At 36.4% G+C, this 21,301-nt stretch overlaps 1 protein-coding gene and 1 long non-coding RNA gene across 2 annotated transcripts; both read right to left on the bottom strand.

Annotated features, from left to right (window-relative positions):
- Nucleotides 1-10,717: 10,717 nt before the first annotated feature.
- LOC127835691 (protein FAM76B-like) lies at nt 10,718-17,130 on the bottom strand. The gene is made up of 4 exons (XM_052362129.1): nt 17,063-17,130; nt 16,458-16,692; nt 15,216-15,317; nt 10,718-13,344 (listed from the first exon to the last, which is right to left on the bottom strand). The coding sequence occupies exons 1-4, from the start codon at nt 17,128-17,130 to the stop codon at nt 13,210-13,212; spliced, it is 540 nt and encodes a 179-aa protein (XP_052218089.1). The 3' UTR covers nt 10,718-13,209.
- Nucleotides 17,131-17,758: 628 nt separating this feature from the next.
- LOC127834508 (uncharacterized) lies at nt 17,759-19,603 on the bottom strand. Its single transcript, XR_008027968.1, has 3 exons — nt 19,534-19,603; nt 18,168-18,228; nt 17,759-17,904 (listed from the first exon to the last, which is right to left on the bottom strand). It is a non-coding gene; the product is annotated as an uncharacterized LOC127834508 (long non-coding RNA).
- Between the last annotated feature and the right edge of the window lie 1,698 nt (nt 19,604-21,301).

Raw genomic sequence — 21,301 nt, 5'->3', positions numbered from 1 at the left:
GTCGATATCTCCATGGTCAAGGTCACACTTTGAGTTCAAAGGTAAAAAATGGCCATAAATGAGCTCGTCCGGGCCATAACTATGTCATTCATTGTGAGATTTTTAAATCATTTGGCACATTTGCTCACCATCTTTGGATGGTATGTCGCGCGAAAGAATTACGTTGATATCCCCAAGGTCAAGGTCGCTATGACTAAAAATAGATTGAATTTGAAACAAGGGGGTAAAGTGAACAATCAGTAACAATGCACATTTTGAGTTGTCTCCTGTTATGAGACTTTATTTTCAAATTGAAATCAAGGTCGATCAAGGTCGCCACGAGTAAAAATAGATTTAATTTGACACAAGGGGGTAACAATGCACATTTTGAATTGTCTCCCTTAAAAGACTTTTTTTCAGATTGAAAAAATTACGACACATATTTCTTGATCCTGTCTCGCACATAAATGGGGAGAACATTGTTACTGACCTCTTTTATTAACCAACCACAAATACCTGGTTTCAACCATCTGCCTAGTACTTAACACTGAGCTTCGGATAAGACCTATTTAAAAACCTTTAGTTTAAACCTATTTATTGACGTTTAATTTTGCAGAAAGCCTACGCTATTGGGTCCTTTTCCTGGTAAGAACCAGTTTTTTTGTCTATTGGGGCGAGATCTAAAGAATCCTCCAAAAGCGGGGGGAATGAACCCGTGACCTCCCGGTCGCAAGTCGAACACCATATCCAATACGCTACGGCGACCTTACTAATACCTTTGTAGGATACCATAAAAACAAAGTACCCAGGTGATAGCACTGCATAAGGAGAAATTACTTAATACAAAACAAACAAAAATGATGCAAAAATTCCGTTTGTTGCCATTTTCCGTTATGAACTTCCAAAAATATGACAATATTGATCACTACTTGTTTAAAATTGATGCATCAAAGGAATTTAATATTTTTGCCTAACAAAAAAACACGCATAACCTACAAGAGGCCAAAAAGTTAAAGAAATACAAATGCAGGCTAAAGATTGTACACGAACATTGCAATACAAGCGCCCCATGCAACACTTCTCGTTTGCAAACGTACATGATGATGCAACAATCAAAGACAGTTCAAGCCCTATTAGGCGCAATTTCGTCCATCAAGGTGCTCACAATTCCAAAAACAGCTAATGTAGTTTACCTCTTGACGTCTTATGTCAGAAACAAACGATATGTTGGAAAAAGGCCTCGAACAAAGGCCTGCACGTGCACTGGTCATACTTGAAACAAGTTAATTCAACAGATTCGCCGTTGCAACACATTTCAACGAATCAGACCGCTCATTCTTAACCATCCTTGTTTGGAAGCAAATCGCCAATGGTCAGAGGAAAAACTAAAAATTCGTGAGACGATCACCACATGAGAATTAAAAAAAAATGTGTCACAGACACTGACGCCTCCACAACACATGTTTGGACACATACAAATCCAGTATTTGTTTTTAAGGGGACACAATGAAAAAGGGTATTAATTTAGCCAAAACTGGTCGCAGACAAAATAGTTTTTACGCTATCATATACACGTAAGGTAATTCAACTGAAAGTTCGAACAAGATTCACCTAGCAGTCCATTGGGATTCAAAACAAGAGGGCTCTGGTCCCAGGACGCTCGCGTGTTACCCAAAGGGAGGTGGAGTATACACAAATAAAATTAGAACCTTTACTCATCAGAGCAATATTATTAAACCACAGGGTAAAAAACTTGAAAAATATGACAACATACGTTTTTGTGTCCCCTGACTATGGTCAGGGGACACAGGTGTTACTTGCGTTGGCGGCGTCACATTTTTCGAAAAAGGCTCATAACTTCTGGGTCCTTTCAGATATTGCTCTCATATTTTGTATGCATGTGAATCTGGACAATACCTTTCCATGCGCATACAATTTTTTACCCCTTGACATTGAACTTGAGGTCAGCGTTCAGGTTTCGAAATCTGCGACAGCGATTCGAAAAAGGCTACTGTGTCCCTTCAGATACTGCTGTCATATTTGGTATGCATGTGTATCTGATCAACACCTTTGCATGCGCATAAAGTTGTTGACCCCTGTGCCCTTGAACTTTAGGTCAGCATTCAGGTTTCGAAATCTGCCACCGCGATGTGAAAAAGGCTCATAACTACTGTGTCCCTTCAGATTTTGCTTTAATATTTGGTACGCATGAGTATCCGGACAAGACCTTTCCATGTGCATACAAGTTTTGACCCCTGTGACCTTGACCTTGAACTTGGGGTCTGCGTTTAGATTTCAAAATGTGCGATCGCGACCCAGAAAAGTTTCATAACTACTATGCCTTGAGCTTTACTTTAAACATTGTTTATACTCATAATAATAAACGATTTGATATTTGTGAACTTTGACTGTTATAAAGACGTTGAAGAATAACAAACGTACTACAGCCACAAGAATTCCAAAATTATAGCACAAAGGAGGACATTGTGTTTGGTCTGTCTGTGTGTTTTTGTCTGTTTGCTATTAGATTTACAATATTCATACAAAATTATTTGGTCCTTCATTGATAAAAGTTTTGGTTATTGTCCCCTACCGGTTTCACCGGAGGGGACTTATGGTTTGCGCTCTGTGTGTACCTCAGTCAGTCACACTTTTCTGGATCTTGCAATAACTTTCTAAGTTCTTAATATATTTTCATGAAACTTGAAACATGGATAGATGGCAATATGAATTTCATTTTGTTCCTACGTCAAGAATTATGGTTGCAATGGCAACAAATAGACTAGAAATATTGCTGAAAATTGTGTGTTTTTGCTGGATCCTGCGATAACCTTAAAGTTCTTAATATGTTTTCATGAAACTTGAAACCTGGATAGATGGCAATATGGACATAATGCACGTCATTTCATTTTGTTCCTACGTCAACAATTCTGGTTGTTATGGCAACAAAAATATTAGAAAAACTGCTGAAAATGGTGTTTTTTGCTGGATCCTGCGATAACTTCAAAAGTTCTTAATATTTTTTCATTAAACGTTAAACATGGATAGATGGCAATATGGACATTATGCACGTCATGTCATTTTGTTCCTACATCAAAAATTCTGGTTGCTATGGCAACAAATAGAGTAGAAATTCTGCTGAAAATGGTGGTTTTCTGTATCATGCGATAACTTTCAAGTTCTTATTATTTTTAATGAAACTTATAACATGAATAAATGGCAATATGAACATTATGCACGTCATTTCATTTTGTTCCTATATCAAAAATTCTGGTTGCCATGTCAACAAATATATATAAAAAAAGACAATGGTGGGATTTCTGACAATGGTGGAGTCGGTAGGGGACATATATTGCTTGGCAGTAGTCTTGTTCAATATGTTGCTAAATAAGACAAAAACGGGTAAACGTTTGATTGTAACAATTAACATTAAGAATGAATGTCCCACCACCAATATAATAGTAAACAAGAAACAAAGGTATGCTACCATCAAGCGACACATCCAACTCGCGGACTTCTAGTTTTTAATAGAATTGGTAAACATTAAGTACAGAGAAAATGCATTTGCATATTTTACGATAATTGTTTCAAATAAAACAAATCACATAAAAACCTCAATGTAAACGTACAATAAAAACGAATTTTGATAAAAGAATATGCAATTTAGGGATACAATGTACAATAATATTTTGAAAATATAATGTTGTGAACAAATTACCAAATCACAAAACTTGTAAATCCTAGTAGTTAGTACCGGAACCATATTCGACAAACTTAAGACGGTTATGCTTCAGAAACATAAGTGAACGCACCATAAAATATATTAAACAATACAATTACAAATAATCAATATATGGCAGTTCCCTAGATATATTCGATTGTTTTCCCCTCACTGCTTCATGTTTTCAAATACATGCTTTACAAATCGTGTTGCCTGTGTTGACACGCTGGAGACTATACTCTTAAAGGTGTGTGGGACTTTTTGTAAACTGATACGTGTTGATAGAGACCATTGAAAACTGCTTCAGGGTTGGGTACGATTGAAAACTGTTTCAGGTGGGTGGGGATATCAAACGCTGCTATCGTTGGGTGGGACTATTGAAAACTGTTTCAGGTGGATGGGACTATTGAAAACTGCTGAAGTAAGGTGGGGACAATTGAAAACTCTGACAGGTGGGTCGGCACTATTGAAAACTGCTACTTGTTGATGGAGACTATTATATTAAAAACTGTTACAGTTGGATGGGACTTTTGAAAACTGCTTAAGCCGGGTGGGGGTATTAAAAACTCTAAAAGGTGTATGGGACTTTGAAAAACTGTTACAGGTGGATGGGACTATTGAAAACTGCTGAAGTAAGGTGGGGACTATTGAAAACTGCTTCAGGGGTTTGGTACTATTGTAAACTGCTTCAGGTGGGTGGGGATATCGAACACTGCTACCGTTGGGTGGGACTATTGAAAACTGTTACAGTTGGATGGGTCTTGAAAACTGCTGAAGTCAGGTGGGGACAATTGAAATCTCTTACAGGTGGATTGCGACTATTGAAAACTGCTACGTGAGATTATAATATTCAAAGCTGTTAAAGGTAGATAGGACTTTTGAAAACTGCTATGTGTGGATAGAGACTATTGAAAACTGCTTCAGGGGTTGGGTACTATTGAAAAATGCATTAGGTGGTGGGTATATCGAACACTGCTACCGTTGGGTGGGACTATTGAAAACTGCTACATGTGAAAAGGGCCTATTGAACATTGGTACAGGTTGATGGGGACTATTGAAAACTACTATACATGTGGATGGAGACTATTGAACATTGCTACATGCGGATGGCCGGGGACTATTGAAAAGTGCTACAGGTGGGTGGGGACTATTGAAAACTGCTACATGTGGGTGGATGGGGACTATTGAAAAGTGCTACATGTGGGTGGATGGGGGCTATTGAAAACTGCTTCAGGTGGGTTGGGACTTTTGAAAACTGCTACATGTGGATGGGGACTATTTAAAAGTGATACAAGTGGGTGGAGACTATTGAAAACTGCTACATGTGGATGGGTACTATTGAAAAGTGCGACAGGTGGGTGGAGACTGGAAAACTGCTACATGTGGGTGGATGGGGACAATTGAAAACTGCTTCAGGTGGGTTGGGACTATTGAAAACTGCTACATGTGGATGGGGACTGTGGATGGGGACTATTTAAAAGTGATTCAAGTGGGTGGAGACTATTGAAAACTGCTACTTGTGGATGGGTACTATTGAAAAGTGCGACAGGTGGGTGGAAACTATGGAAAACTGCTACATGAGGATGGGGACTATTTAAAACTGCTTCAGGTTGGTGGGGACTATTGAAAACTGTTACATGTGGATGGGGACTATTGAAAAGTGCTACAGATGAGTGGCGACTATTGAAAACTGCTACATGTGGATGGCCGGGGACTATTGAAAAGTGCCACAGGTGGGTGGCGACTACTGAAAACTGCTACATGTGGGTGGAAGAGGACTATTGAGAAGTGATACAAGTTGGCGGAGACTATTGAAAACTGTTACATGTGGGTGGGGACTATTGAAAAGTGCTACACGTGGATAGGGATTATTGAAAACTGCTTCAGGTGGGTTGGGACTGTTGAACATTGCTACAGGTGGATGGGGATTATTGAATATTGCTACAGGTCGGTGGGGACTATTGAAAACTGCTTCAGGTGGTTGGGGTCTAGTGAAAACTGCTTCAGGTGGGTGGGGACTATCGAAAACTGCTTCAGGTGGGTGGAGACTATTGAAAACTGCTTCATGTGGGTGGGGGCTACTGAAAACTGTTTCAGGTGGGTGGGGATTATTAAAAACCTCTACACGTGGATGGGCTATTGAACATTGCTACATTCAGTCGATGGACTGTGCGTTAACTTATATGAAGTATTTGTAATTGTATCGTTTTCCGCAAATAAAAATATTGTATCCAATTAGATAGTTCTGCTATTTAAAATCGTTCACAGGCATGAGGGATCTCATCCTGCAAAAAAATCTAATAGTATTAGAGTATTAAAAAAATTGATATATTCCACGTTGATGATTAAACGAAAATCGCCACACTATATATTACTAAATGTAGTCCGCGAAAACAGACAAATCTTGCTTTATCGTATCATCATGATGTTTTAACTTGATGCAATGTGCTTGCACTTAAACCCTTATGTCTAGATTACGCTCTAGAATAATCATTATAATATATAATGAATTGGGATTTTAAATTGTTTACAAAAAATCAATATTATATAACATATACTTGGAGATAATGTAAAAAAAAATCAATTTAAAAATATATTTTCATGGTGATTTTTTCTAATTTTACTGAAAGAGTTACATTGTTTTAAGGCTTGTTGACTTTGTTTCTGCAACTTAATGCGTAGGCTTTAAAATACTAAATATTATAATGATGTGGTGCATTGTTCACTAAATGATAAGTTCAAAATAGTCTGTAACATACATGTATATATTATCATTAAGAGGCATATTCTTATATCAAAAGTCGTGTTAACTGTAAGTTTACATGGAGATTTTAACCCATTTATGCTTAGTGGACTCTCCCATCCTTCTAAATTGGATCAATTTATTTTTCAAAATTAGGGATGTCAAGTATATTTATTTCTATATTTAGAATATTTCTTACAGAAATTCCTTTAAGCAAAGGCATACATTTCTAGACGCTAGGCATAAATGGGTTAATATGATTTGTTTTAATTTTAGAATGTTTTGTAAAATATATGAATGCACATATAAAACTTTAAATGGCAAATTATGTGATACATATTTTGTTTGAACGTAATGTTTAACGAAATGTATTAAATAAAACGTATTGTGGAATAGTTTTTTTGTTTTTATCTTTGGTTTATAAATATTGTTCTGAAGACTGACGGTTCTAATTTTGTTCTTTTATATTCCACCTTGAGAATAGTTTAGTTCCTTTAAGTCACGCGTGATGACATCAGTCTGTGACATATTACAATTTAAAGTTTATTCTAATGTAATTGAATGTTGTGATGCCGCTTTATACAGTAAGTCTCTCGAAGGCTTCTGTCTGACCATTGGTCATTTACCTCGATACAACAGAGGACTATGGTTTCGGGTGGGTCTGTTTAATCAATGCCTTTTAAAAGTTTTTGTCAACAATTTGTTGATTATCAATACGTCATGAGGTGAACTGCATCAGATGTTATGCAATTATGAGTACCATTGATGGGCGCAATGGTGCCTGATACATGGCTTGAAAAGTTTTTGTTGTTTGCATCCTCTTGCACGTTTGGCAGCGAGTAGTGCTGCATGTGGCATTTGTTGTGTAAGGTTCAGGGACTGCTCTTTGAAGTTTGCTTGATGCCTTATTGTTATACGATGAGTGGCAAATTACAATTAATTTCTCCTTATTTGATGCTATAGCATGTGGTACGTTTTTGCTATGGTCTCATTCAAACGTATTCATAAGGTCGCTGTGCCGTAGTTCATATTGTGTCCGCCTTGGTCATCTGTGGGAGCTTTCTTAAGTTCTCGCTTAAAGACACCAAGTACTGGTTCTAACCAGGGAACGAACCTGAGAGCGTTTTCAATAAACCTTATGCTTTCTATGCAATCGATCTAATATAAATAGGTTTAAACTAAAGGTGTTTAAATAGATATTGTGTTCGCAGTCACTTTCAGGGTGCATATCTGCCTAATATAAAGAGCCAATGGAATGTTGTCGCAGCAGTGTAGGTGGTGGCAGCAAGTTTAAACTAGGTACTTGTCTTTTGGTAAGAGAGATATCAGTCACAACTTTTTCCCGCCTTGTGTGCGAGACATGATAGAGAAATCGATGTTTGTTTATGTCGGTAGTGAATTTGATTATTTTGTGAAAGTTGATGGCGTGTTTTACGAAAGTTATCGAGGTTTTCCTTGCCATGAAACCACTGCATGTCAATATTGTTAATTAAACGAAACCAAACAATTGGCTTCAAATATGCAAACTTGATAATTTCATTAAAGATGTCACAAAAACGTGTTTATGCATAACCGTGCCATGTGTTATTTTTGTGCTGTGCCTTACATTTGAAGGTAATGCTTTTCATTTAACTAAAAGTTGTTGAATTAAAAACTTGTGTCTGCTGACCGATCATTTCGCTTCCTGTTTCCCAGGCATGTTAATAAGACTCAATGCTATTCTAATATGGGGTATTTTTGTCAAGATATAACAACCACATGACGATGTTACGCACTAAATATTTTACATCACATTGTTTTTTTCACAATATATATTTTTTAAAGTTTGCATAATTAAATTTTTTAACAGACAGACAGGCCGAAAACAATATACACCCGATAATTCGAACCGGGGGAATAAAAAGTTCCTACTGGAGGCAAAAAAGTATCAGGGACAAAGTCATGCATGCTAACCACGAAAATGAACTTTGCAAAACATAGACAGGTTAGTCAGCCCGATGACACGGTTTGTTGCCAAATATGCGAGGTGAATCAACAAAAACCAACAAAAACATGTAAAGCCATATTAGGCGCCTTTACGTCAATCAATGGTACACATAATTGCAGCTAATGCAGTTAGTTAACCTGTTGATGTATTGTGTCGGCAACAAACAATGTGTTGCTATTAAAGGCCTTGAACAATGGCATGAACTTGCACAGGTCGGATTTGTGACACATAAATTGAACAGATTCCCCTTTTGCCTCAAACTTCAAAGAATCAGGCCGCTTATTCAAAACCATCATCCTCTTTTTTTGTTGATGCAAATGTTCATATTAAAACCATAAACTCTGAGACCTACTAGATAAGGCTTCACCCTACAGCCTAATGGAAATCAACTAGAAATGTGTAACATACTGCTAACCCCACAGCACAACACATGTGTGGACACAGACAAATCTATTATAATTACTAGAACGGACAAAAAAGACAAAGGGCTATATAGTAATTAACCAAAACTGGTCACAGTCACAATTTCTCTCTTTATGATGAAAATGTTGTTGTCAACTAACTGAAAGTTTTAGCAAAATTTACCCTAGTTAATCTTTAACTGTTAAAAGGGATTTAAAACACAAGAGGGTGATGGGCTCTATGGCGGTCACTCAAATAACGGTATCCATAGAAGGCAGAGTTCAGAAGAATAGAACTAGAGCCTTGTCACAGACGTGACGTACACCTCCACATGCCGCATTGACACAGACTATTTTTCATGCTGTCTTCACAAAACAAGAGAATCTAATTAAGAATTATTATGCCATTATCATTTCTAGCCATTTTGACCTTTGAACTCTTGAATTCTTTCACATGACACGCCGCCCAATGACTGTGAACAAAACTTATGTACAGAGTCATGTTTAAATCTCACAATGAATGACATTGTTATGGCCCAGACAAGATCATTTATTGCCATTTTTGACCTTTGAACTAAAAGGGTGACCTTGACCTTGGAGATATCGACGTAATTCTTTTGCGCCACACACTGTCCAATGATGGTAAACAAAAGAGCAAAAATTAATTTAAAATCTCACGATAAACTACATAGTTATGGCCGAGACAAGAGCATTTATGGCCATTTTTTACCTTTGAACTCAAAGTGTGACCTTGGAGATATCGACGCAATTCTTTCGCGCAACACACCGTCTAATTAAGGTGAACATATGTGCAAAATGATTTTAAAATCTTACAATGAACGTCATAGTCATGGCCCGGACAAGCTCATTTATGGACATTTTTGCATTTGAACTCAAAGTGTGACCTTGACCTTGCAGATATCAACGCAATTCTTTCGCGTGACGCACCGTCCAATGATGGTGAAAATATGTGCAAAATGATTTTTAAATCTCACAATGAACGACTAATTATGGCCCGGACAAGCTCATTCATGGCCATTTTTGACCTTTGAACTCAAAGTGTGACCTTGACTTTGGAGATATTGACGTAATTCATTCGCACGACACACCGTCCAATGATGGTGAACAAATATGCCAAATGATTTTAAATTCTCACAATGAACAACATAGTTATGGCCCAAATAAGGTCATTTATGGCCATTTTTGACCTTTGAACTTTTAGTGTGACCTTGACCTTGGAGATATCGACGTAATTCTTTCGCGCAAGACACCGTCCAATTATGGTGAACAAATGTGGCAAATGATTACAAAATCTTACAATGAATGACCTAGTTATGGTCCGGACAAGCTCATTTATGATCGTTAAACTCAAAGTGTGACCTTGGAGATATCAACGTAATTCTTTCGCGCAACACACCGTCTAATTATGGTGAACAAATGTGCCAAATGATTTTAAAATCTTACAATAAATGACCTAGCTATGTCCGGACAAGCTCATTTATGATCGTTTACCTCCAATTGTGACCTTGACCTTGGAGATATCGACGTAATTCTTTCGCGTGACACACCTTCCAATGATGGTGAACAAATGTACCTAGACATTTTAGAATCTAACGATAAATGACATAGTTATGGTCCGGACACACTAAGTGACCCCGTGACCTAGTTTTTGACCTGGCATGACCCATATTCAAACTTGACCTAGACATCATCTAGATACAACTTCTGACCAAGTTTGGTGAAGATCGGATGAAATTTAGGGACAGATCGACCGACCGATAAAGTGACTCCTATATAGCTCCCATTACCAATGGTAATGTGGGTATAATTAGAATAGTTACTCTTCCGAACAATGTTTTATGACCCAAAAATAAAGAACAAGGAAATAGTTCCAACATACGGTTTATTTATTCAAGTCATTAAATATCAAATACAAACGAATATGGGAATCAAATAATTTACAATTAAAATTTTGACAGATGCATTTACATTATTTTCAGTAAATTCTAAAAAAGGAAAAAAACCTCCATGTAAACATAGAATAAAAACATTTTTTTATAAAATAATATGCATATTTAAGATAATATGTACAAGATCATTTTGAAAATATAATTTAGTGAACAATGCACCAAATAACTATATTTTAAAGCTTTAGCAGTTAGTTCTGAAGAAATGTTAACACACTTAAGACACTATAAATTTCAGTAAAATCACTCAAATCACCATACAAATATTTAATATGGATTTTTTACTACATATTCACTGAAAAAAAACAACATATTTTACATTAATTGTGTTTACACATTTGTGCATATATATATATTATACATTATAATATCTTTTCTACAGAGAAATATAGAAATTAAAGTTTAAGTGCAAGCAAATTGCGTCACTTTAAACATCATTTTAATAACATATATCATGATTTGTTTGATTTCACAGACATTTTGTCCCATACAAGTATGACGATTTTCATTTTGTTGTCATAGTAAAATGAATCAAATCTCTAATTGTTTGAATACTCTTATAAGTTACAAATCTGCTGAATGCGATGCCTCATGGCTGTGAACCATTATTTATAACAAAGCAGAACAAACTTACAGATACATTGTTTTAGCTGGGGAAAAAATGAATTACAAATAATTAATATTACAAACAGCTCATGGACTGACTTTTTTATGGTAAGAACATCCATTTATGGTAAACATAAGCCAAATATCAAGCTTTAAATATTGAAATGCAATGTTGATATACATTACATGTTAGAATTATTTTGTCTATGAGACATCTTACATGTATTTGGTATATTTTGTTTTGGAGGGTAGAGGAATGAGTATCAAAACTATCAATAATGCAATTTTTAAAATAAATTATCAATCAAAATATAAATTTCCAATGACTACGAAATAAGGAAGGTAAAAACAAATTAAAAAACATGTTATGCAGAGGTGTTTTTTATATTAAAGCAGAAGATACTAAATATACAATCTATGAAGTGCTTACAAATATAATTTTACTACATTGAGCAAACTGATACCTTTGTCTTATAATATGATAACACAATAAATAATTGTTGTTGATAAACTTTCAAATTTAACTGTGAAAATTATACTTAACTTCAAACTTTACAGGTAACTTTTGAATACATTTGTTTTAAAGAAATTAAGTAATACAATATTCCCACAAAATCATCACTATCAGGTAAAAGCAAAAGTTAAATAACTACCAATCATAACATTGGGTTAATAGTAATCACAAAACAGCCTAACCGTGTAATAAACAACACTAACAACAGACAACTATTTTACAGGAGAACTCACTCTCATGCAATGAAATGCAACAAAGTTGACTACAAATTTTTACTATAAAGAGTACAACCAAAAATGAACACATGAAACACCCGTCATTAGGTTTATCACACAATATACTTTGAAGTCATGAAAATCTTAATTATATTTGCCAAGAATTGCAACAGGTGCCTAAAAATATTTGAAATATTCCTTAAGGCCTAGCTTGACTTATGAGAGAATTTTTAAAATTAATTGAATACATGTACTTCGAACCATATAGATTTGTTGCTAAGGTGAAAGTCAGTCATATTGATACCATGCCATGCCAATTTCTTGTAAACAGATTTGAAGAAGAATTAACAAAAATATTGTTACTTATCAAAATCAACTTAATTGGTGTCTGAAGAACAAATCAATTGATGAAGTTTGTAAACTGATTTATACTTCTCCATCAAGAAATGTCGTTACAATTTATTGTGCTTTCAATTAACAAGTGGAAAATAAAGGCCTTCATCCAAAATGCATGTCTCTCTTTAGAAAATTAAAATGACTGATGATTTGAGCAAGAAGGCTTACAGAATTTAAAACACTACCATGACATTCTCCTAACTGACTTCTTCTGCAGCACTCAAGCGAGCACTATAATTTTAATTCATGCTTCAAGATAAGTACTGAAGAAATGCAACCAGTAAGTCAGTACTTTAATTAAAGTACAAGTTGCTCATTCCTGACAATAGCCATATCCTAATAAGCCAAACAAGAGTATTGCTATTTAAACCTCTTTCCTCACACAATTTAAAACTTTTCACTGGTTCTTAAGGCTGCTTATAACACCAAGGCTAGAAGAAAAGGTTATTTACGCATTAAATTTGATTACATGCCGCTGAAATGTGCAGTTTTTGGATATGGGTAACATCAACACACCTCAGAGTCCTCCCAGTCCTGATACAAACACAAATTTAACAAATTACTGGAAACCCTGTGACTTTGAAATAGCTTAAGAATTCAAATACATAATTGCCAAATTGCCAGAGACCCAGTAATGCCCTTGCCCCACATATACACAGCATTAGAAGACAAGTACACATCTATGAGCTGATGTTGGGGCTGTTGGTGTTGCTGTTGTTGCTTTGGGCAAGGATGCTTGCCTTTTTACCCTTGGACAGTGTCTGTACCTGCTTGGTCAAGTCACGATTCTTCTTCTCAAGGTCACGGTTTTTACTCTTTGAAAGACAAAAGAAAACATTTCAGGGTTGGAACGGTCTACATTGTGCCTTGCAAACCCATAGTTAATTAAATTCAATTGGGATTTTATTGACATCATAATTTAAAAGCAACTTCCAATTTCTCCAATATTATCTAAAAGACATCTGTAAGTCTTGTCTCTAGGATTTGGTTATAAAACACAACTAGTTTGATTTTATAATGTTAATTGTCTAATACAGATACTAATATTTCAGAAATTGTACAGAAAAGTGACAATGCCCACATCAGTTCATCTTTAATACATGTGTTACCGGCTGTTACATTCTGTAAATAAATTAAAATATTGAAATTGGTATAAGGACTTTTAACACATTTAACAACAAGGCTATACTACTATTTGTCCAATTTGAAAGTGTAATGAACATTTTTTGTAAGACACCTGTTAAAAAGACTTGGCCACCTCATAAACCTAGCTGTTATTGCTTACCAATTACTTTATTTTAATTTAAATAGTTGTGGAATCACAAGCAAGATCTGCGTTCAACAAACACATTTCAACGTAAATCCTACATCAAAATTCTAGCTATGGGTAGAAGATGTATTCTTATTTCAGTAACAATTTGGGCATAAGCATGTAACAAGAAATCATTAAAATCATCTCATTAAAACTTCTGACCAAGTTTGGTGAAGATCGGATGTAAACTACTTGAATTAGAGAGCGGACACCATGCTGAATGTTAAAAAACGCACTCAGTGACCCTGTGACCTAGTTTTAGGCCCAGAATGGCCCATGTTCAAACTTGTCCTAGAGATTATTTAGATATAACTTGCCACCAGTTTGGTGAGGATTGGATGAAAACTACTTGAATTAGAGAGCGGACAACATGGTGAGGTTTAAACCACACTATTAGACTAAGTGACCTCGTGACCTAGTTTTTTACCTGGCATGACCCATATTCAAACTTGACCTAGACATCATCTAGATACAACTTCTGACCAAGTTTGGTGAAGATCCGATAAAAACTACTTGAATTAGAGAGCGGACAACATGCTGAATGTTTTAAAACGCACTAAGTGACGTGACCTAGTTTTTGACCCGGCAAGGCCCATGTTTGAATTTGGCCTTAAGATCATCTAGATACAACTTCTGACCAAGTTTAATGAAGATCGGATGAAAACTAGTTGAATTAGAGAGCGGACAACATGCTGAATGTTTAAAACGCACTAAGTGACCCCATGACCTAGTTTTTGACCCGGCAAGGCCCATGTTCGAACATGGCCTAGACATCATGTAGATACAACTTCTGACCAAGTTTGTTGAAGACCGGATGAAAACTACTTAAATTAGAGAGCAGACACTTAAAACGGACCGACAGACAGACAGACCTACCGACCTACACCGACAAGTTCACTCCTATATACCCCCCTTAACTTGGTTTTGTGGGGGTATAATAATTAAAACTATAGAAATACATGTATTATTATTCCACACTGGTATCACTGATAACCAGAATATGATTAACCTTTTAACAAAACATTAAAAACATGAATTTCAAATTCTTTTAAAGAGTAACACCTTTAATATTTTTTTTTACATAAATATTTCTATGAGTGTTTCAAATCATGAACATTCCAATCAGAGGCAAAGTAAAAATGGATACATGCAACACACATATAACCAGAATAGCCTACAGTAACTCAGTCTGTTCAGATGTTATGCAATTGCTGCTCATCAGTACCTAAGGTTGAAAATGAAGCTTTAAAACTTAAATCTAGTAAGAAAGGTCTTAAATTTCATTTGATTTTCTAATGGACAACAAACGGGTCTTTAAAGCGTACCTAAGCTGTACATATTTAACCCCATAAATTCTTTCAACAAACTACTTACTTGGAGTGTCTCAATGGTCTCGCTGCTTTTCTTGGACAAATCTGTCAGCTTTGTTCGGAAACTCTTCTCACTCTCGTACTGTGCTGCCTTGATTTCTGTTATCTACAAACACAAAGAAGTAGAGATCAGTGTAATGAACCAGAACTTTTGACTTGCATTCATGCATGATAAATATTCACACCCTCTGAATTAATGTTGAGTATTTAAGCTTATAACCTTTAATATATTGGCTTAGTATTCTGATTTTCAAAGCGTGTCGCAATTATAAACAAGAGCACCGCATAACGGGTACCAACGCTCCGCTGCGTGTGCTGGGAATAAATGAAAGCTTGTCAGAATTTTTTTTTTAGAGGTCATAGTGACCTGACCTTTACCTAGTAACCCAACCAGAGATGTGTTTGTCATAAATACAATGCCCCCTTCTGCGCCGCTTTGAAGCCATATATTTGACCTTTGACCTTGAAGGATGACCTTGACCTTTTATTACTCAAAATGTGCAGCTCCATGAGATACACATGCATGCCGAACATCAAGTTGCTATCTGAAGTGACATAGAAGTCATGAGCATTTTTTGAAGCCTAATTGCGAAACCTAAATGCAAAGTGTGACGGAAAGACAGACAGACGGTCCGACACTATATGCCCTCCTTCGGGGGCATAAAAATGGGTGTGACATGTAGAACTCATCAAGGTGCAGCTTCATATGAAGTTTCAATGGTGTAGGTGAGGCACGTTTATTTAGAACCAATGTTCAAAAGATTAACAAAATGTTAAGGTTTTAGCAGGACGTGGACGGCAGTCGACATGACGAGCTGGCTATGACAATATCTCGAGTTTTCTCCGAAAACAGCACAGTTAAAAAACAGACTGGTAGCATTAAGGAGGAATAATCATTATTTATGCATAGAGTAAAATAAATAAGGTAACTTTAAATAGTAAGGACACTACTATTATTACTTTAATATAGACAATGGTATGCATGGTTACTTTAAATAGTTAAGATGTTGATAAAAAGACCAGTTTTAAACCTTCCCACAATATTCATGGTAAAGCCAAACCAATCTAACAAATTAGCCAGTTATTGTTTTTTGTAAAGTAGGTAAGGTTTTTGGTTGCAGTTTTCATTACGCATTTGAAAACTGGTCATATTGGGGCAAAAAACAGCTACATATTGCTTTGGTAAAGAGTCCGATATTCTGACCTGTGCGAACAGTAGAACAATACCCCCGGAGTAAAACACTACCTTTTTGTCCTTCTCAAGAAGTTGTTGGTCCTTCATAGAGAGCTGTTTCTTCATGTTATCCAGCTGCTCCTGCAGCCTGTTGATGGCGATGATATGCTCCGAGCTGTTGGGGTCCACGGGGGACTTCTCTGTGGTCAGCAGAGAGGTCTTGTTGGGGGTCAATGACCCAGGAAGTCCATTGGAGTCGCTGTTCTCAATTCGGGGACGCTTGTTTGGCGAATTGGGACTGTGAGATCTGGTACCAAGTAAAATGCACATTAACTGAAGAAAATATTTTAATATAGAGGACAACTTAACTAAATTCTTTCTCATACTACATGTTATTTGTCTTTGTTCTGAATATATATTTAAACTGAAAAATATAGGATTAAACTCGCCCCCTACTAAAGAACTTTTATCATTTTTATTAAAAAACATTTTTGATTCTTACATATCTACATGTTTATTAACGGCAACCGCTTTCTAGCAATGCAATTACTGTATTTCAATGAATATCCTTTACTCCCATTAATTGAATAGTTTCACTTATTTAGAAAGTACAACACACAGCAGGATCGTAAGGCATACATGTAATATAGAGCTAAAGAACATTTCAACCTTTATACCTCTTATGGTGTTTTTGTGATGGTGATGATGGTGGTGGTGATGTCGATGCTTGTTGTGTTCCTTTCATATGCCCCTCCAGTTTTTCATCTTTGGAAGCGTTGCTCTTTTCTTTCCTTGTTTTCACGGAGAAAATCAAATGACGAAGCAAAAGACGGCGGCGTAGATTTCTCACCAACCGAGAGATTCAACATGGAAATAGAGTCTTTCTGGGGGTTGAGGGGTCGTTTTGGCGTTTTGAAAATTGCTTTCAAAGGGCGAGATTTTATCTCGACTGTTTATTGGGGTCCCAGCAGTATTTTCTGACTTACTACTTGTCAAGTTTGTCCAGTTATCAAAGCTGCTGGGATTTGGATCGCATTACCCTGTTCTTCTCTTCTTGCTTTTGTTTTGCCTTCTGTAGAACACGTTTGTAGGCCAAGGTGCACAACCAGCATAAAACCCTGCCATGCACCTGAAAGATATGGATTTTAATTTGTATAATATAAGAGACACTCCAGGGCCTTTAAACAATCGGGTCCCACTGTGCGTGAATTTCTAAATATGGGGTACCCCATGTGCATGTGTTATTTGTCCAGTTATGACATAAGGAGTTATAATGTGTCAGCTTATTGTTAGAACTTTTTAATTGCATCAGGCACAAGGAATTGCACAATTATTATTCACACCTTATTATGCAAAAGCACTCACTTTGATTTGCTTTATCCGTCCTGTCGAAGGCTGCCTTCATTTTGCACTGCTCACACGGAGCTGGGTTGCCAAACTTCTTCTCATAGGCAGTGCATCGCTGACACTTATTGTCCACAAAAGCCGCAGTCAGGTTACAGTAGCGGCAAACAGAAGGCTGTTGTTACACAGAAGTCAGAGATTTTAATTGCATGTGAAATTGACATAATCGACACATCTGCCAACTAATACATTTCACACCTCCTTAACTTCAAAAGCATGAGTTTCTTTCATACAATAACACTATTTACTGATTTAAATCAAAATGTATTCTGTTTTGAAAAAAGATTTGGGTTTCAGTTATATGTTACAAAAGATTTTAGTTTTTATATGCAACCCAAACTATACATTCTTAGCTTCTGCATAAAAAAACAGCATCACCTCTCCATATACTTTCAGGTTGTAGTTACAATGCCGACAACTGCTGCTGGTTGAGCCTTTCCTTAATAGAAATTATTAATCACCACATAATTAATAAATAAACAAGAATATCAGTGAAACTGATGGATGCTCCCCCATGATGCGCTTTGTCAATCTATGTGTTAATAACCACCTAAAAAAATATATTATTAGCCTCGGTGACCTTGACCCCAGTGACCTCGAACCTCATCAAAAGGTAGAGGTTTATGCAAGGTACCTACATGCCAAATATGAAGGATCGGTAAAGAATTGAAGGTGCTATCAGAAACTGTAACAAAAGTGTGACGGAAAAATATATTATTACCCTCGGTGACCTTAACCCCAGTGACTTCAAACCTCATCAAAAGGTAGAGGTCTATGCAAGGTACCTACATGCCAAATATGAAAGAGATCGGTAAAGAATTGAAGGTGCTATGAGAAACTGTAACAAAAGTGTGATGGAAAAATCTATTATTAGCCTTGGTGACCTTGACCCCAGTGACCTCAAACCTCATCAAAAGGCAGAGGTCCATGCAAGGTACCTTCATGCCAAATATGAAAGAGATCGGTAAAGAATTGAAGGTGCTATGAGAAACTGTAACAATAGTGTGACGGAAAAATCTATTATAAGCCTCTGTGACCTTGACCCCAGTGACCTCAAACCTCATCAAAAGGTAGAGATCCATGCAAGGTACCTACTTGCCAAATATGTAAGAGATCAGTAAAGTATTGAAGGCGCTATGAGAAACAGTAACAAAAGTGTGACGGAAAAAATCTATTATTAGCCTTGGTGACCTTGACCCCAGTGACCTCATCAAAAGGTAGAGGTCCATGCGAGGTACCTACATGCCAAATATGAAAGAGATTGGTAAAGTATTGAAGGTGCTATGAGAACGGTAACAAAAGTGTGACGGAAAAAGTAAGGAAGGAAGGACAAACTGGCAACTATATGTTCCGCCGAAATTTTATTTTGGGGAGCATAAAAACACAATCATATTCTTCAACATTTTCTATTTTATTTATTACGAGGAAATGATGATTAATGTCTTATTTGACCTAAATTTCTTGCAATTATTATAAAGTGGGAAATTTCAATGGCAAAACCATCTTACATACTCTCCCAAAATTGTATGGTTTGAAATATCTGAGTGGGCGCCAACACGTTTGTTTTTATACACTTACACAATAAAGTTATTGTTAAATTAAATTTGAGAACAAAAATTGAAATCTCAAATTTTATTTCAAGCAAATGGTCTTTTTTTTCAAAAGTTTACTTTGTATATCATTTTATACCTCACCGTATTAGCTTATCATTGTAGTGAATACATGTAAGCTGAATACTACTTACTCCCCAGGTGTGAATTCTGAACGGCATAAAGAACATTTCACTACTGGCTGAACGTTTCTGCATTTCTGAAAAATAAGATTTACACTGCAGTGTTTTTTTTCACTCAAAATCGGGTCCGGTTTGGACCCATTCCCAATGGAAACAAGGGCTGTTTGTAAAACATGCATGCCCCCCATATGGGCTGTCCGTTGTAGTGGCAGCCATTGTGTGAAAACCATTTTTGTCACTGTGACCGTGACCTTGACCTAGTGACCTGAAAATCAATAGGGGTCATCTGCGGGTCACGATTAATGTACCATGAAGTGTCATGTTCCTAGGAAAGCGTTCTTGAGTTATCATCCGAAAATCATTTTACTATTTCGGGTCACCGTGACCTTGACCTTGTGACCTCAAAATCAATAGGGGTCATCTGCAAGTCATGATCAATCTACCTATGAAGTTTCATGATCCTAGGCGTATGCGTTCTTGAGTTATCATCCGAAAACCATTTTACTATTTCGAGTCACCGTGACCTTGACCTTTGACCTAGTGACCTCAAATCAATAGGGGTATCTGCGAGTCAAGATCAATCTACCCATGAAGTTCATGATCCTAGGTGTATGCGTTTTGGAGTTATCATCCGAAAACCATTTACTATTTCGGGTCACCGTGACCTTGACCTAGTGACCTCAAAATCAATAGGGGTCATCTGTGAGTCATGATCAATCTACCCATGAAGTTTCATGATCCTAGGCATATGCGTTCTTGAGTTATCATCCGGAAACCATTTTTACTATTTGGGTCACCGTGAATGACCTTTGACCTATTGATCTCAAAATCAATAGGGGTCATCTGCAAGTCATGATCAATCTACCCATGAAGTTTCATGATCTAGGGGTATGCGTTCTTGAGTTATCATTCAAAAAACCATTTTACTATTTCTGGTCACCGTGACCTTGACTTTTGACCTAGTGACCTCAAAATCAATAGGGGTCATCTGCGAGTCATGATCAATGTACCTATGAAGTTTCATCATCCTGGCCCCAGGGGTTCATGAGTTATCATCTGACAACCACCTGGTGGACGGACCGACCGACAGACCAACAGACAGACCGACATGAGCAAGCAAATATACCCCCTCTTCTTCGAAGGGGGGCATAAAAAGTATATATTTTCCCAAATGGGAGCTAAAAATTCCAATGGAAAAACAAAAAAAAAAATTTTTTTTTTTAAAATTTTGTTCATCTCCCATCCATATAAGATCAACCTTAGTAAATATATACTTGACACACCTGTATCTCAATTTGAAGCATTTGTGAGCAAAAACAACAACAACAACATAATTCCCAATGTTAGTCAAAACGCAGCGAATTTTCCCAATCAAAGGGACCCGGCCCCATTCCCAAAATGGAAAAAAAAACACTGCACTGGTGTTTAACAACATTTTTTATTAACAAAAAGTAATGTAAATCAATAATATTCTGCGCATCTTTTAAGTCCAGATATTTTATAGTGGAAGAGTAAATAATAAAGACACACTAACTATTACTATTATCAATACTATTCTATTTTTTTATTCTTTTACTAGATTGACATGATTATTTTATAATTAATTTTAATTTATTTCATGTAACTTGGCTCAGGAAAGAATGAGTTTTTATGATGTGAAGTTTTACACTGGATTGGCAAAAAGCACTTGGAATTTTGGGTTAGAGTATTTTTTAATAATTTTGTTGGCCTTATAATCTGAGAAAGTCTTGGGGACGTATATTTGCGCTTTGATGCACGG

This window comes from Dreissena polymorpha, chromosome 6 (assembly GCF_020536995.1).
Source record: "Dreissena polymorpha isolate Duluth1 chromosome 6, UMN_Dpol_1.0, whole genome shotgun sequence".
Classification (NCBI taxonomy): Eukaryota; Metazoa; Mollusca; class Bivalvia; order Myida; family Dreissenidae; genus Dreissena; species Dreissena polymorpha.
The sequence above is the reverse complement of the archived record's forward strand: the minus strand, read 5'-3'. Positions and strand labels throughout refer to the sequence as shown.

Bases quoted from the DNA above. Each gene is read 5' to 3' on its own strand.
- LOC127835691 (XM_052362129.1), bottom strand. From the start codon at position 17,130: ATGAAAGGAACACAACAAGCATCGACATCACCACCACCATCATCACCA. The intron at 15,318-16,457 runs GTAGTGTTTTAC...TTGTGTTTGTAG, and splicing joins TTCTTGAGAAGGACAAAAAG to ATAACAGAAATCAAGGCAGC. The intron at 13,345-15,215 runs GTAAGTAGTTTG...TGTCTTTCAAAG, and splicing joins AGACCATTGAGACACTCCAA to AGTAAAAACCGTGACCTTGA.